At 46.8% G+C, this 17916-nt stretch overlaps 1 protein-coding gene across 2 annotated transcripts in view; it reads right to left on the bottom strand.

Moving 5' to 3' along the window:
• Positions 1-943: 943 nt before the first annotated feature.
• Positions 944-17916, bottom strand: part of MAP2K6 (mitogen-activated protein kinase kinase 6) — a 54527-nt gene continuing 37554 nt past the window's right edge. For both annotated transcript variants that reach the window (XM_076354132.1, XM_076354134.1), the window contains 2 exons: positions 16140-16185; positions 944-12649 (listed from right to left, as the gene is read on the bottom strand). In XM_076354132.1, coding sequence (XP_076210247.1) covers positions 12572-12649; positions 16140-16185 — 124 coding nt within the window. In that variant the 3' untranslated portion in view covers positions 944-12571. The remainder of the gene's footprint in view (positions 12650-16139; positions 16186-17916) is intronic.

Here is a 17916-nt window from a genome sequence, read left to right as displayed (position 1 = left end):
CATCAGCTCTGCAACTAGTGCCTTTGCCTTAACTGGGACTGCAGGATCAGCAGAGGGAGCGGATATATTGTTTTCAGCAATTCTAATATAAATGGAAGCATAATTTTATTTACATGAGAAAGAGGGAAATAATGATTCGTGTTTCAGTATGACCCAGACCAGCATGCTTTACTCAAGCAAAATGCTATTTGGCTTAGCCTAATAAATTATGGGTGAAAATTGGCTTTCCATCATGACAGATGCACAGCCTAATAGTTAACCTTTAAAGAAATGCAAGGCTTAATTGCAGATAATAGTGATGGGGCTGGCAGTGGAATCAAGGGTTGGATCCAGGACCTGGTAAAAGACAGAGCAAAGCGTCATGTTCATTTTCCAGCCTGTGAGCGCAGGGGCCGAGACCTGCGCAAAACCCACCGCTTGCTTCGGCCACATCGGTGCAAGTTGCTGAGCGAGCCACCAGGCTTCCAACCCCAACAGCACGTGTTGGTGTCAGCCCAGCCCCAAGACCTGCACCCCCAGGCGATGCTGGGCATGGAGGCTGTGTCCACTTGCAGCCCCTTGAACCCCCCCATCCCCACTGGAAAGATGCTTTTTTTGGGGGGGGGCCAGGAAGCCAGCTCCTCTCGTCGCACCAGCGCCCTGCCAGAGCTGCGGCGAGAGCCAGGGCTCGCGCCTTTGATGTGGGCTGGACGGGATGTGGATGTGTCTGCTCTCGCCAGCCACGCTAGCCGAAGCGCAGAAAGAAAAACCAACGGCAGAAAGACTGACAATTATTTCTGTAGAGCAGCTTGAGCATTCCTGAGTTTTCAGTAATGTATGATAAGCTGTTAGGAGTAAGATGATCCTTAAAAACCTTCCATATGAATAGCAAAAGCAGTACAAAGCGTGTCCCCAACAACTGGTAGTACTTCCACTGGGTAAATACAGATAGACTGACAGCACGTTACTTTTAAATTTCATTTATTTATTTTTGTGTACATTTTTCTTAATTTGACTGACATACCATTGCTATAAAGATGCCCTGCTCTTTGAATATTTAATCCAAGACCACTAGTTCAATTGTGGTTATGAAAAGTCACGGCAAACATATGACTGGAAAGAGGTGGTTGGTTTTGACTTCCAGGCAGTTGTCTGAAGCATTTCATAGATGCACACAATATTCAGCAGAACACACGCACACACAGTGCTGAGTTTAACACACACACGCACACACGCGCACACACACACACACACACATCTGGAAAACTGTTACAGTGGTTGAAGTTTCAAAAAGGTGTACTGTCCCCTTCTCTCAGCAGCAGTGATAAACCTTTGGATATCCTGAGAAATAAAATCGAAGCGTAGTAAAGAAGATTAACTTATTCCATCAGCAAGGTTTGGGGGTTTTTTTCAAGTTAAATATATTCTCCCAATCTATTTTTTTTTTAAATGAAGAGGGTGGAGGGAAAGGATCTGGGGCAGTCAGGGTTAAAGAATACCAGTTCAACTGTTCCACCAATATCCTTAATCCAACACAACACGGATCCTAAAAGCATCTCATTAAAACAACAACATTAAATAAAAGCCTATCTAACGTTACGCACGTGGTCCTACTGTCAGTCTCCTACTATTTATCATCTTCATAGTACAAGGAACAGCTTTGAGATGAATAAAGACAACACAGGTTAAGAGAAGTGTTCCAGGCGGAGCAGACGTGAAGCCATACGGTGGGCAGCCGGGCGACCACCGAAGTACTCTGGAGCGCAGGGAGGACCCTGTGAACTTTGCAATATCTGACTGATGAAATTTTGCCTGGTTGCAGACAGGAATAGGAGCTCAGAGCGATAGTTCGTCACGGCACGGGGAGGCACTGCCTCCTGGCCGCTGGCTCTGCACTGCTACAAACCCTGGGCAAAGCCTGAGGGGACCTTAACCAGCACTGACAAGAACCTGGGTGCCATCTCACAAAGACGACAGCACCTCATTTCTTTTAAATACACCACTAGTACGTGTTCACAAGAACTGGCCAAGGCAGGGAGAGTCTTTCTCAGAGCTTGCTATCTCTGGACCAATCCACCCTCCCCCAAAGCTATGACTTGGGGTCCTGCGTTAGGATGTGGGCAGTTTTGATTCTCACGAGGACAGAGCTTCCTCAACGAGGCTAAAAATCAAAAATCGCTCATATTGCATTGTCCTGCCTTTTCATCTAATACTACCTTTTCCATTCCTCCCATCGATATGAACACCAGTGCTTTTCCTGACGAGTCGCAGAGCCTGTGCTCCTGTGAGCTCCCCTGTGCCGTGCACTCCCTTGCTGCGAGAGGGGTTGTGTGAGGTTACGGGCTGCTAAGTAGCAATGAGCACTGCAGAGGAAACAGGCCAGCAAAGACTTAGACAACAAAAACAAACATGAAGCAATTAAAAGAAGGATGGGAGATGTGGTCTGATGTACTTTTGCCAAGAAATAAATATTTTACATTGCCTTTTTTAAAAACACTTGCATTGTGTTTTTTAAGTCTCCAAAATGGTAGACTTACTCAATCCACCCACCCATGCACAACATGTGCGCGCGCACACACACACTCTCTCTAATGCACATACGTTTCCAGCTTTGTAGAGCTACTGGATTTACTTTGAAACAAGTTTCTTGTGCATTTTGACAATTTACTTTGAGACAAGTTATTTGCAAGAAGGCAAAGTTCATGCATGGCTTTGACTGCTCCACTTTCTCATAAATGGTTTTTGAAAAGCAGAAAGCAAATGAGGGCCAAAGCTCCATTTAAAGTTCACCTCAGATGCCTGAAAAGCATTTATACCCACATCCTTCTGAGGTCCCTGCTTTATGAACTTCTAATGAATTCCACATTCTGCTACCCAACATTTCTTACACATAGGGGGAAGAAAAAACAAACCAGAAAACCAATGCAAGCTGTTTGAAAACAGATGCACCACAGCATTCTTTATCAGAAAGGCTGGGGAGGCTTTTGAAGCAGTAGAGCAGCAAGGCACCTTTGCAAAAGAGGAGAAAGGGAATAAAAAGAACAAAAAGCTGATGTTTTTGAGCCCCCAATCCTGCTTGTCTCACACAGGTCACGCTTACGGGATTTCACCTCAACATCTCTTACAGAGCAAGAAGAAGCCGTTCATTAGTTGCTCCATCATTTCTGTAGGACTCGTGTCCTCCACACCCAGAGCAGATATTTGGCCAGAGGGTGCCTGGGTGGCCCCCAGCCCTGCTTCGAAGCAATCCTGGCAACCCCAAGACTCATTGGCTCGGGGGCTAAAGGAAAACTCCATGTAAATTTGATATAGAAAAGCCTGGCATGAGACTTGGGACAAACCAAGTTCATCACAAACCAGATTTTATTTTTCAGGTGGAAAATTATCATTTTCTCAGAATTCCAGTGTGCTTTTGGTTAATGATGTTGTGACACACGAGCATTTTTACCAGTTAAACTGAACCCTGACGCTAGTCAATCCCCTCTTGAAGGAACAATTACAACCCAACTCGTGCTTTTCCTATTAAAAACAGAAGAGTGAGTAGGTTTATTCAGAAGCCTCCAAGATGTTTAAAGACAAATTGAAAAATGCAATTTTTTTTAAAAAAGGTTCTTTATCCCCATCCCTAATTCTAGAGCAAACCAGGTCACTAAAAGAAAATCTAAATTGCTATAAATATAACTTAAAATAATAATTAGCCATCCACTGCAATTCGCCATCCCAGCTGTTAGGAGATACTACAGTGATTCCGTACGGCTCGAGGGCAGGCTGGGAGATACCTTCAGCACTTCTTGGATAGTACCAGAAATGGATAAATAATAAATAATAAGAACATGAGAAAGAATAATCAGCCTTCCACATGTAAGGAAAAGCAGAGACTTTCACAGTTATAAAACAAATGATGTTACTGTTAAAAAAAAAAATCCTAAAAATAAAGTAAAATAAGGATTTGCATTACAGCAGGTTGGAAAGCCTTCTCTTTTCTAACGTGTTCAAAACACAGGTGCTTTGCCTGTGCCCTCTTCAATACCAGCAGACCACTGGGAAGTGTTTGCTTTTCCATTGTGCTCATACCTTTTTTATTTTTTCTAGCTGAAAGTATGTAGAAATATCCTTGTTACAAATTTACCACCAACTCGAGAAAAAGCAGATTTCACACCTTAAGACAGAAACTCTAGAAATTTCATATATTTTGATGCTAAACACAGATCTTTGCCAATAAAACTGTAATTCCTTAAATTGAAGATTTCGGACATTTTTAGACAGTTATTTTTTTCTATGAGAGATGACAAGTTTTACTCCAACACATTTCCAGTTTGCAAGAAACCACATTTAGCAGCTTCCCCCCAATGTATTGCTATTAAAAAATAAATGCAAAATTCCAACTATTTTGTATGTTGTGACTATTTCCAGCAGCCCCACTAGCACAGTGACAGCTGTCACCAAGCACAAGCCACTCGATTCACAATTATGGAGGAAACAAAACAGTGGCAGAGCTCTGGAAATTCATTTCATACATAGATTATACAGGAAATGTTTGGAGCCAAATCCTGGGTTTGGCAATACTGAATTTTGAACCAGGCTTTTTTCTGCCTGTAGAGCCCCAACCTGCCAGAAGCCTACCAAATGGCACGGTCTGTGCTATTAGATATTTATGCAAGACTCATGACTAAATCTGGGCTAAATGTGGATGCAGAGCTCTGCAGCTGCACCTGTATATGTGAAAATTTGATCCTGACTTAACAGCTATGACGGAGACTGTAATTTATCTTTAAACACACCTTTTTGGCTCTTACGAGGCACTTAATCTACATCTCTTCACTCTGGCTGCGTAAATCAAGGACACCTGGACCTTCCTGACTTTTCACAGCATCCGTCCCGAAAAAAACCATACAACTGAGCTGAGAAATACCGAAGGCTTTCAGATATTGTTCCAGGACACTCTGAGATGGCTGAATGTTCTTTACTAGACGGAAAAAAACAAGACATGGCAAACCCCGATACCTCCATCACACAGCCCCTGGGGAAACTGTATCTACCTATGTTTTTGGAGGCCATGGGCATGCTTGTTGCCAGACTGCTCTTTCCAGCCATCAGACATTTGCTGCCTCTTAGTGTAGCACTTATCTCCATCCGCCTTCTGGCACAATTTGGTGCGTAGCCTTGTATGACGGGTCACAGCGTTTTGGAATACCATGGTCTTATCTCTTATTTTCTCAAAAAGAATAATTATCTGGGGCAAAACCAGACCGAATTAGGATAAACCCTGAGCTGGCCTGAATTATTCCTATAAGAGAAACCAAACAGAAACTTTCCTGATCGGTTCAGTAATACTTGGGGTGTGTTTACTCTTTATTTAAAAATTACCCTATTCTGAGTTTCCTGGATTTAGCTAGGCCCAAAAGCGAAAGTTATCAAAATACCCTGAAATGAACTTCTAGGAAGGTTTTTCAGGTCTGGCTAAAACCACATAGCTTTGGAAATTGCCAGAAGATGTCTGATCTTTTGAGATTTCCATCTCTATTTCCAGAGTGTTTAAGACGCTTCCAAGCTTTTCCCAGCTTATCCTCGCGGTACCTCGCAGCCACTGGACTTTTGCCGCATTGTTTAGAGAAAACCAAGAGCCTTTTGAGGAAGGGAACGCGGCCTGTCCTGCAGCCCGGCTGCCGGCAAGGGCGAGCCACCTTGGAGCGAGGCTGCTGCAACTCCAGAGCTGCTCCACTTCCAGAAAGGGATTTTTAATGCAACGGCAGCGAAGCACGACAGGAGAAGCTCTCGCTTCGGCTGGACACCTGCAGGGTAGCTAGCCCCTGGCTGCGGCTTCCCGTTAAGTGGGCACTGGATAACAGACAGGCAGCCCCTACCTCTCCCAAAGCGCTCTGCGGAGAGCTGGCTGGAGGCCCCTTTCCCTTGCCTGCACTCTGACCAACCGCCTAGAAAAAAGGCTGCTAGTAAAATCCCAGACAGTAAAACACAAAACGTAAAGGTGACTGAGACGTAAGGTGTCGATGGAGGCGAAGAGCTTTCTAGCAACCCAGGAGCGCACTAAAGGAGGCCATGTAATAAACGTCATGCAGCCAAAATTGTTCCCGGTGGAATGGTGCTGCCGGCTGCATAGGCCCCTGAAGAATTCATTTATCCCTGTGGCCTGTAAATTAGGTATTTCCACCATTAGGCTAGTTAGATACCACCATAAAATGTTTACCTTTTCTTTCTCGGCTACAGAGGCCTTTCCCATGCTTTCCCTATCGTTTAAGTCGAACCTCTGAATCTCACTGACGAGCTCGGCAGGGGAAGCAGCAATGCACAAGGCCACGCAGTACGCAACAAGCATCAGCTCGCTTGCAGTTTTTCCCTGTTGGTTTCTTTTGGGTTTTAGATTTTGTTTCCCTTGCTGGTAGTGGGGATGCAGTGGCAATCTGGGACTTCTGAGCAAACCCATTACCTGCAAATCTGGGCCTGAAGGAGTACATGGCAAGAGAAAGGGGAGACAGGCTGCTCTCACCACGCTATGTACTCAGTCAAGTCTGTGGCTGCCTCTTTTGCCCTCGCTTTCTGCTCCAGCCTTCCCCATAAACTCCAGACCTTCCTTGGCAGAGCGGATTGACACCAGCTGCCTATCAGAGGGCTCATTTTGTCCCTATGCCATTAAAACCACCCTTGCAGTTTACTACACTCTCTTTAGAGCCCTCTTCATTTATACAGCACATGAACCTTCATGTCCAGACCACTGGCACCACCACCTCCTAGTTGTGTCTATACCCATCTGCGAACACATAAAAGCTGAGATTCAGCTGAGCTTTTTCTGGCCCTCTGTATTAACAAAATCAACTGTTTTTATGGTGTGGGGTTATGTGAAGGAGCAGCGTCCTTTCAACCTACAACACAGCTGCCTACTGCACAGAAAGCATCTCTTCCAGCCACGGTCCAGGAGAGCGAATCTCACTGCACTGCAGAGCTCTGACCTGTCAGAGCGCACGTCAAATTTTATATTATCCATCTGCTCCAGTAAAGGCTGAGCTGAAATATTAATTAGGAGATCTGATCCCTTCTCACCAGAAACAATCTGGATTTTATAGCTCAGCCAGAGGCCAGCGAAGCAGACAAAGCTCTGTGATACATCCTTTGCTGCTGGTTAACGGCTTTCAAGGAAACAACCAACTTGGGGGGAGGACACAGACTGTAAAACATGTGGACATCTGGTCTGTTTTGTCCACCCTTCATCTCCCCCATGCTCAACCCCCACCTCCTAAGTGCATGTTCAGAACAGAGAGAGACGACTCCTCTAACATAAACAGCTATAATATGGCAATAAAGATTAATGAGTAAAACTTGCCATTTTATGTATAATCCATGGGGATTTACAATCATTAATCTTTATTAGTGTGTAATAACTGTTTAGACATTAAGGACAGCTTCTCCGCTGGACAAAACTGGCCTTATTCCAGCCAAGCCAATGGAGCAATGCCAGTTTACACCCTCCATGACCCTAATTCTAAATGAGACCCATCCCCATCTGTAGGAATCGTATCACTAACAGTATTTCCCCAACAGCAGGGGCAGACCAGTGAAGGCAACTATTTGTCTTTCTCTGTATCCGAAAAAGAGAGCTGCATGTGTCCAGGAAGCTCAACAATAGACATGTCAATAAACATGAGGAAATTCAATGAAAAGGCAACAGCAACAAAAGGAACCCCAAGGAGTAGGGAAGTGGATGATTTTTGAGGCGAGACTATAAGATCTGGTTTGGCAGGAGCGTAACTAAGAGGGATGTAGCAATCTTTGGCATGTGAAAGAGTGAAAGCACCAAGACGGGCTCCCAGAGTTCCTCTAAGAGGAACAAGATGGAAGAGAGGGAAAAAAGAGCATCTTGGCTGGCTTTTCTGAGAGAGGAGTTTGGGTTTTGTTTTTAATAAAAAAGAGGTCTATTAAACAAGGGAGCTGGTGGGAACCTTGTCTGAACTACATCAGACCAGCCACTAAAGCAATGCTGCGTTGACCGAGCAGGATTTCCTCTTCCAAAATGTCTAGGAAAGACGGGAAAGGTGCAGGTACATACTTAAGCTTGCAGCAAGCATGGAGAAATCCCAGGAAAGGCTGTGCACGTCGGTGTCTCTGCCCTCAGCACCAGGCACTGCTCCGCTGCATGGGCGAAGGGCCTGGCAGCCCCTTCCCACCAAGACAAGGTGCAGCTAGCACTGACCCAACAGGCACACAGCCACCTCCCTCTGCACCTGCTGAAGAACTGGGAGCTCAACCGCTTATCTTTCTTTAGAGCTTTTTCTAAGTAGTGACCCACCAACTGCCTCCTCCATCACACAGGGGAGGCCAGCTGCCTCCAGAAATGGTGTTCCCACCTCTTTAACAAGTCAGAAATGCCTCCTTCCTCACCAGTAAACCCGACAAAAGCCAGGAAAAATGCAGAAATACAGTACATAGATATCTGTGTAAAGTTTTGTACACCTGGAAAAACTCCAGAAAAGATGGGCATTTCACCCACTGCAGCAGCACAAACCTGGCATTTAAAAACAGTAACCAGCAAATGCCCTCCAACTCCTCTTTCAAGTTTAAGGGACCAGTGGGCTCTTGGGGACCCAGAAGATAGCTTTCCTGCTAGTGACACTTCAAGAGCTCTAGCAACGGCAAGGCCTCAAGCGTCCAGGAGGTTGCAGAAACATCAGGAGCTGTATGGTGGAGGAAAAAAAAGGATGAACATCATGCCCCGGTGGCCCTCCGCTGCCTGCCACAGGGATGGGCCGTGCATCTTTCATGCAGCCCGATAACCACTGCCTGTGGCAGAGTGGAGAGGCCCTCCCTGCCTTGCAAATGGCTAACTGTGCTGGAATTAATTCACACAGCTGGTCCAGGTCACAGCTCAGTGCTGAGCTCCAAGCAGCTTTTCTCTCCTCTCCACTCCCTGGTGTGTTTTTGGTTTGTTTCAGGTCTATGGCACAAGTCCTGCTACTTCTGCAGTTTAAAAATCCCACTTCAGGACAATCTAACATGTTGCCCACAGTCCTGTGCAGTCTGAAAACAAAAGAGCTTTCTGAAGAACAGCTTTAAGCCTTAAAACCTTGGCTGTTCAGGGGGCATGGTTTTGGGGAAAGGCTTAACGTCCCAGAAAAACGTATCTGTCCTAGGCAACCCTGTGCTCCTGTTATAGCCAAGCAAAGTTCTGAGCACTGACCAAAGGCTTTTTGCCTTCACAGAGGTTACAACCAAATGAAAGAGAAAAAGACCCTGATTTTCATCTTGTAGCACAGCATGTTTTCAGAGTCTTTGGCTCTCCTCCCTCTGCCGAGGCCACCAGCTCAGGCTTGTCTCTAAGAAAATCCTGGGTCAGGCCAAGCTTTGTGTCCACACGTGCCACGAGGGATGCAGAGACAGACAGACAGCCTCTGCATTTCTCTCCTGCCATAACTACCTTCTGCAGTGGTGATCACTCGGATCACTGTTTTCATTCACACTGGTCGTATGAATTCACACTTACTCTGTGCTGACACAAATGACTTTTAAAGGAACAAAGTCATGGAGAATCAGGAGAGAAGTGAAGTGATTTGTTGCATGCCCTATTGTAATGTCATTAAAACAAAGGGATTAGACGGCCCAAGTGCTGTAAGAGCAAAAAGCATAAAAGAAAGCATTCGGCCTGTAGTGTCGAGGCATGTAGGAATCATTTTAGAGGGTTACTAGCTGCAGACAACACTGACATTAATTTTCTATTGGAAAATGCTGGTGACATTAATATCTGCTATTAATACTGAACTTTGACAGTATCTCATAAATTCAACCTGTCAATTACAATGGCACTGAAATAAAGGTGCTCTGAGGTCAAGGAGATGTGGTGTCCAAATGAGACTTATATTCCAGGAGAAAAGTGGCAAAAACAATCTTTAATAAAAGCATCAGATCCATATGTAGGAAAACCAAAGGGTGGTTTTAAATGTCATGTTTTTCAAAGCGAGAATTGATGCTGGAACCAACTCTATAAACTCGCTGGCTGGACTTTTAGCTGCAGCTGAGGACAATCAATCAAAACAGCTCTGCGACTCTGAGAAAGTGAGAGAGAGAAAACACACACACACCATGGAATATGAGAGGGCAGATTATGAGCCATGCGAGGCCTCTTAAAATTACACTGCGAAGTAAAACATCCTTGTGTTTTATCCGCAACAAAATGTAACCTGAAAGGTTCCCCTCGACAGAAAGCGGAATATAGAGCTTATCGTTACCGAGGGCCGGGCAGGCTCATGAAACATGGCTGAGGAAGGGGAACCTCTTCCCCAAAGTCTGCATGACCCATGAGCTCTTCGCAGCAAGGAAACCCCCGCACCCCGACTCCTGCGAGCCCTCCTCAAGCCACCCTGCTCTGCAGCTGAGGGGCACAAGGATCGATGAATCCCCATGAGCAATGCTCCCCTATCTCCTTCAATGCTGGCCCCAGGGCAGAGCTGCACTACTGTAGGGTTCACAGCCTCCTCTGCAGGCACCGCCAGCCACGGCTGTGGTGGTGACGGTGGCAGCCCAGGCACTGGCAGTGTGTACATGCACCTCTTCAAAGTGGTCCGCGTGTCCCTAGCACAAGAGGTACCACCGTTCGGGAACCCCTGCTCTAAATACTGCCCTCCCCCATCAGCCCTTCCAAGGGATCGCTTCCCAAACAGATGCTCAGGCTAGTTCAGAAGCCCAACCTGCACCAACAGAGACTGGAGCCACTAAACTGGGAGAGAAAGGGCTGGATCCCAGGCTGAATTACATCCTGCACAACTTAAATATTGCAGAGCAAGGCATGCTTCTAGATGGGATTTGACTCTGAGAGTCTGCGCTGAAGCGATGGATGGGGAAGGGAAGCATGTGGAGGGGCACAAGGCACGCGTGCACGCTCCGGCACAGCCACACGCACAGGCACTCACCTTCGCAGGGCCGGGGGAAGGAGCCACGGGCAAAGGCAAAGGACCTCATAGCCGAGCGAGGCAGCTATGCAGGTTTGGCTCAGTCAAACCAGCGTCAATCTGGAGCCAGTGGCCTTGCTCCAGACTCACAACAACACCTTGCAGTGCACAGTCCCCCCCTTTCTCTAGACAGTAACTGTGTTACCTAAAAGCAGCGTGATCTGCTGTCTTCCCCTCCAACCCCGACAGTCCCCACACTCCTGCCCTTGGCTAGCAGCTTTTCTCTGAGGACCTGGCCAACAGCAATGAGCTCCTGGTACGGGTGGGCTGTGGTTTCCCTGCATGGTTTCCCAGGCTGTAGCTCTTGTGGGGGACACCTGCAGCCCGTGCCGGAGCCCAGTGCTCCTGGCTGCCTTCAGCATCCTGACCAGAGCTGGATATGGCCCAAACCGCATGCCGGCACAGGCTCCAGGGGAGCTCACTAGCACTCCCAAAGTCTGTGGGCAAGCACAGAGGGATTGCTGCCGATGCAGTGCCGACAGCCCTGGAAACTCACACTGAGATATCCCATTTTTCACAGATGTCATGCTATGCAGACTGTTATCCTTTCCCATGTGGAGAAGGAGAGAGGAACTCCCTTTTAGGCCCAAAGCAGTTCATCCCCAGCCCAAGGGAGCCCCAGACGGTGCAATGCTTCTGGGCTTGCGGGCAGGTGGGGACTGACCACTGCAGCCTCCTCCTGATCTTTGTGCAACTTATCTGACAATCTATTTCCCTCTGGGGCTTTTGTCCCAGACACTATCCCAGCAACGTCTTCCCACTCCAGACCTCATTACCCACCTGCTATAGCAGAGTAAGTCAGTGGGACGTAGGGCAGGGGCTTTCCCTGGGCAAGAGGCTGGCAGTGCACCGCAGGTGGCAGGCTGGCCGGGACGCGCCAGCCAGACTTGGAGCGCGGTGTCCGGAGAAGAGGCAACCTCGTGGGACACTGGGGCCTCCCTCCCTTACAGTGATGCTGCCTCGCACCCTGCCTGCGAAAGCAGCTCAAGTAGCTGAGCTGAGATCCTTGTTTATAAATTCTTTTTACGATGCACATTAAATATTTTCCACAACACAGACACTTCTCTTCTTTCTCTTTTCCTTTGACACCTTTTCCCCAGCAAAGCCCTACAACTATTGCTTGCTGTGGCCTCATTTAGCATCACCATCATCACCACGCACTCATCCTCATATAAAACAGAAATCTATTCCATCAAGCACTTAACATAAATATTAAAATAATGGAAGGGACAAAATATAAATCTACATACAACTTCATGACTACCATAGCACCTATTACCATGACAAAGCAAATTCTGGTTCAGGGGGAAGGAAAGGGGGATGAGGAGAAAGTTAGGAAGAGGGACTTCGACTGTCATTAAATATGTAAATCACTCTTTAAAATTTTTTTTTGTTTTGTTTTTGTTTTAAGGTTACCAACCTTATTAAAATTCATTTCACTAACCAGCTCGTTCTATGTCACTATGGATACCAAAGAACCCTTTTAAAAACTTCGGCGAGGCAGGGGTTTCTCAGAATAAAAACAAAACAAAACAAAACACAGCGACTTTCTGTTGGTGCTTTCATGACAAGTCCTGCCACGCGCCCCTCCCCTGCACCCACCAGTCCACAGAAGGGCAATTCATTTACAAGTCCAGTTCTCAGTCTCCCAGGATGAGTTTGACAAAAGAGGCGACGTCTGTCTCTTTGGATTCGTGCAGGGTGAAGAAAGGATGTTGCTGGGAAAGAAAAGAGAGAACAAATAGAAAAGTCCATTATTCACAACGCTGAGGACCAAACCTAAAACCTTTTCAGATAGTCTTCTAGACAGTGAAAAAGATTTTGTGGCTAGGATCATAATATTGGGCTTTCTATGTTTTGCAGCTGAGGCAAGTTGGGGAGCCCGAGGGGCCACTTCATGAAGGCTGCAGGTTTGGGCTACCCTCTCGGATTCCCTCTAAACCCTGCCCTGGCTGGGCTGCTCTCAAAGCAAGGGAAAGTATTAAAAAACACTGCCTCCATCTCTAGCACGTCATGCCCTTCAGCACACGCTGGCTTGCAGCTCTGCGGTGCCCCGGGGAGACGACGTGCTCCTCCTGAGACGGTGGTTACCCACCCCACCGCGCGCCAGCTCCAACGGGAGCAAGGAAAACCTTGCAGGAAGGCTGACTGCAGTGGGTTTTCCCTCAGCTTCCTGCTTTATCTGTGTATTTACCCTCTGGTGACTTTTGAGTCTCATTTCTTCCCTGCAATTGCTCGTACTCGCAGCAGGAGATGGCTACTTTACCCCTAACCACCGCAAAGAGGAAAGCCATCCCGTCTGGAAAGCCATCCACAGCTGTATGTTTAACTACTTAATCGTGACCAACATGGGAAGACATCCTGCCAGAAAATCTTGCCTACATTTCAGCACAAACGGAAAAATATGTGTAAGGAGAAAAAAACACAACCAAATGCCCACTGACAGCAACAGCAAAGCCCCTCTCTGCCAGCATCAGACACCCAGTTTGCTACCGGGGGCTGCAACACATCAGCTGAGACCAGCCAACTTCCACCTGAAATCACCGAACACTGTTTGACACCCACTGTCCTGGCAGTTAATTGTATTTATTTGTATGGAGGGTGTCAGAGAGAACCAAAAGGCAGCTGGGGCCCTGCGAGCTCACAGGTGACCTCCACTCTGTGCAAAATGCTGTTGTGCTTCCCATACGTAGGCTGGGGAAGCTCAGTTTGATTCCTGACCCTCTCATTTAAAGTCAGAATTGTAAAGACAATTTGGGGTTTCCAGGGTTTTTCAAAGCTGCCCCTCACCTCAGTCCCTGAGCATTGGCTATTTCAATGATCATTTATGGCAGTGGCCAAGCGGAGGGAGAAGAAGAGCAAAGAAAAGAGACTTTCCAAGGTGGGCTTGAGCAGAAAGTTATCCGGTGAATAAAAAGAGGCAGCTCTGAGCAGCCGGGAAGCAACCCGAAGGCCCACCAGCAAGGAAGAGGAAGCACAATTATGTGGGAAACAGAGCTGAAATGGGTTGAGGCAAGGATCCACACATAATTTAAGGTCCCCCTGGGTCAGACAGTCATAGGAATCAAAACGTCCTGAATAACTCTCGGAGACATGACCCAAATGGCCTGCTGTGTTATTATCCCAGTGTGATGCCACTGCTTTCACATCCCAGCTAAGTCACACCCAAAGCAGAGCTACTGCAGCCTGGAAGCACCCACAAGCATGACATGGGTGGCAGCAGTGGCCTCCAGCCTCCAGCCCCCCCCTCTCAGTGAATCCAACCCCTTTGCAACGACTGAGTCTGGTTATAGCACAAAACACCCCGTGCCAGGTGGGATGTGCTCCATGCAACGTGCAGACCACCGGGGAGGAGTCCTGCAGTAGTTTCATGCTCCACTTCACCTGGGGAAGTGGGTTTTAAAATGAAATTAAGCATCCGTATCAGTTTTCCTGATGCTCAAGATAGCATAGAGTCATATTTTCCATGAGAAACCTCAATTCCACAGGAAAGCAAGGGAGAAGTCTTGCTCTAAATGACAAGTCCAATCCAGTACCGCAACTTAATGCCATAAGAGAAAGAGGAGGGAGAAAAAAAACCCAACAAAACAGCAACCCTCAACCACAGGACCTCACAACATTCATGTCAGCCATAAAATACCACAGCATTGAGATACTCTGGAGAGGTGATCCAAGAACCTAATTCAATAGAAATGCACTCGCTTGCCAATGGGTATTAATGCTGCAACAGACAGAGCTGCTCCGGTGAACCTTTTTGATAAAAGGCCATTTGGCAAACTTCAGAAATTTGCTTAAAATATAGATGTATTTATTCAATAATAATTAAAAAAAAAAGGAAAAAAAAAAAGCCATAAACCTTGGGCCTCCCTTTGTCTGAAACCAGTATTTGGGCAAACTGTGTGTAAATCACATCTATATATAGCCTAATTGCATTACAGGGCCCAGCAAGAAATGCCACAGGAATTATTCATTGCTTACAACTCACGTTCAAAAGGTACATGGATTTCCAGCATGTCTTGCAGCTAGAGAGCACCTTAAACCCTGGCACCTTCACACCACAGAGGTCCCAACACCTCCAAGCAGACAGTGTGAGGTAGCGATGAGGCAGACTCCCTGCATGGCATAACGCACCTCCTACAAGTTATGGGGCAGGAGACACCAATGCCTGAGGAAATTCTGCAGCAGTTTCCACCCTTAACCCAGAAGACCTTGCCAGTGGCACAGGACAGGGGTGGGCATGTAGGGACAGGCAAGCATTTGGGTCAGGATCTTCAGAAATAACAAAGTTAGGCACGTTCCTGACTTTACCAAGCTATGATTCAGGTGAGAGTAAAAAAGGGACTAGATGCTTATGGGGGTGAAACACTGACTTCCTAAGCTCTCCTGCTTTTTGCCGGCTATTAGGAGCACCAGGATCAATACCAGAAAGTCAGGAGAGAGAGAAGCCATGAAGCTGTGGAGCCCTAGCAGAAAAATCTCACCACAGATCCCCTTCTTGCCAGTACCAGCCCAGAGCTCTGGCTGAGTGTACACTAGTGTCTGCACTGCTGGGAGTTCATCAGCAGTTAAGTGCATCTGACCTCAAAGCCCTGCACTGCCTTGCATTTCCCCCATCGTAAGCCTTCATCAGCATTTTCTTCCTTAGTTACTCCTCTGTCCTAGACATGCTCACAGCAAACAGTCTCTAAGCAGCAGATGAAATTCAATAACCGGAATTATTAGTCACAGACTTGTCTCTGTCCCTAACATCCAGGAATTACTCTGTCCAAAAAGTCTCCTCTCCAAGGCACCATGACAGTAAAGCCTAGCAGGCCACTCAGCTCCTACAGCCCATGTGGAGCATCTGTGGTGCCTCCATTTCACTTAGGTGTTTGAAGCCATCACACAAACCCAAGAAGAGGATTTTATCCTCGCTAACCAACTCTCCACAGCCTCATTCTTGTCCCTTAACAAATTTGTTAACTGCTTTTACATATTTTTCTCACTTGATCTGACTGGAATAGCACCTGAACGACATTTCAAAGAGCATCTCTGATTTGCAGTCACCTTCCCAAGACCCTGAAGTGCCATGATTCTCACATCTGTTATGAAAATGGAGATGCTAAGTATCCCAAATCACCAGTCACTATTGGAAACCCTGTCCTCAGCACCTCATCGTAATCCATCTCAGCTCTGAACCAATATACTGCTAAACGCAGGCACACTCACCATAAGCTCTGGGTATGTTGGCCGTTCTTTGGAATTTTTCTTCAAGCTTTAATGAAAAAAAAGAAGAAAAATTTTAAAAGTTACTTTCTGTATGCAATTTAAGCAAGGCCATAAAATTACACCATGACAAAAGCAAGGTTTCAAGTCCCTGTAGAATAAGTTGAACTACTCATCCGTATGTTAAGTGAACAGCTTAGGCCTTGAGGATACCTACAGCCAACACAGCCTGCACATGGGCCCCGTATGGTACACAGTGCTGGGTACACACAAGTGCAGTGAGCTCAATCAAGGTCAAACAAGAGACCCGGAGACACCATATATACCAGTCAAGACACTGCTTGGTGCTGGGGGCCAGGTACAATTGGTTTTTTGGGTACTATCCAGTAGGCCAGTGACTAAGGGAATGGATACAGCCTCCAACCTCTGATTGGGAGTGGTGACCGAGTGGCTCTGAAGCACGTGTACAACTGTTTGTTTATCACCGTGCTGTTATCAGCGGGGACGGTTACATGGGACATCCTTTTTTTCTCCTCTCCTACAACAGATGGCTCTGGAGGGTTGTAGCTGGAAGTTATTTTGGTTTCCTTCCAGCAGAAAATAGCTTTTAAAAGACAGGACGTAATCTCTACTCACTTCCTGACAGTGTATTTAGGGGAAAGACACTTGGAGCAACTTGAAAAGATCTTCACACACGTACACGTCGGTGGCGGGGAAAAGGTGTCACACTGAGCAAAACAAAAGTGAGAACCTCGGCGATGATAAGTCGCTCCTCTGCTGGGATTTGCCGGAGCCCAGAGGAAGCGGAGGACACACACTGAATAGATATTTCCTGCTTGCTGTGTGTAGCGCGCTCATGTTCAGTGTCATGTTGTGAATGAACAGAGGAACCTAGTAACGATACGTGCCAATATTGCCGAACTGAAGGTACGGGATGTGTCACATCCTCTGAGCTCAAAAGCAGCCCAAGCTGAGATGCTAAGGTGAATTTGAAGGTTAGGTGTGTCCAGAAGCAGGATTTGGGTATAATCCTCCTAATTTAGACTTTCTACAAACAAAAAACTTGTTCACAGGTTACTAATACCAAGAAATCCAGTGACAAGTTGCTGAAATCAATGTAAATCTTCAGGAATGAAGAGCCATATTTGGATCTGATCCTGACTCAGACATCCCAGGAACTTCCCTGCAGTGGCTACAGGTAATCAGACTTTTGCTGCCCCAGGCAGCAGACGGTGTGATTCACTTTGCGACCTCTTGAATTTGAGATAGGCCTAAGCCAGGCCAAGCTCGATACACTGAGTTGATGTGACCTGGTTTGGTGTCAGAAGAAATTCTCAGACTTCAACAACAAAAAACTAGTGCAATCTGCAGCCAAAGTGCACTTTTCCAAGTCCATGCCACTCCACTGGCGCTGAGGCATCTTCAGTGATCCTGGAGGATAGGATTTGCAAAGAGAGGAAGCGCCATGTGCTCCCCAAAGCATGAGTGCTGCTCAGCGGGGTCATTCTCACTGCAACCATCATGAACGGCTGTGGATATCTTACTCCTAAATCAGCCCACAGCTATAGCTGCAAGACACCGTGCTTGCAAAAGCAAAATATTCAGTGGGGAACAACAGCCTGCCTGGCACAAACAGGCAACTTTGCAATAACAAGTAGAGAGCCAGCAGCATGGGAGAAAGGCAGCTGGTCCAAAATCTCAGCGTGGGCCTTGCAAAAACGGTGGGCATTTTGTGAGAGGGTTTTTCCAAGCCAGCTCCCACCTCCGATAGACACAGAGC

Source organism: Aptenodytes patagonicus, chromosome 16 (genome assembly GCF_965638725.1).
Source record: "Aptenodytes patagonicus chromosome 16, bAptPat1.pri.cur, whole genome shotgun sequence".
Lineage (NCBI taxonomy): Eukaryota > Metazoa > Chordata > Aves > Sphenisciformes > Spheniscidae > Aptenodytes > Aptenodytes patagonicus.
This window is presented reverse-complemented; position numbering and strand designations above follow the sequence as displayed.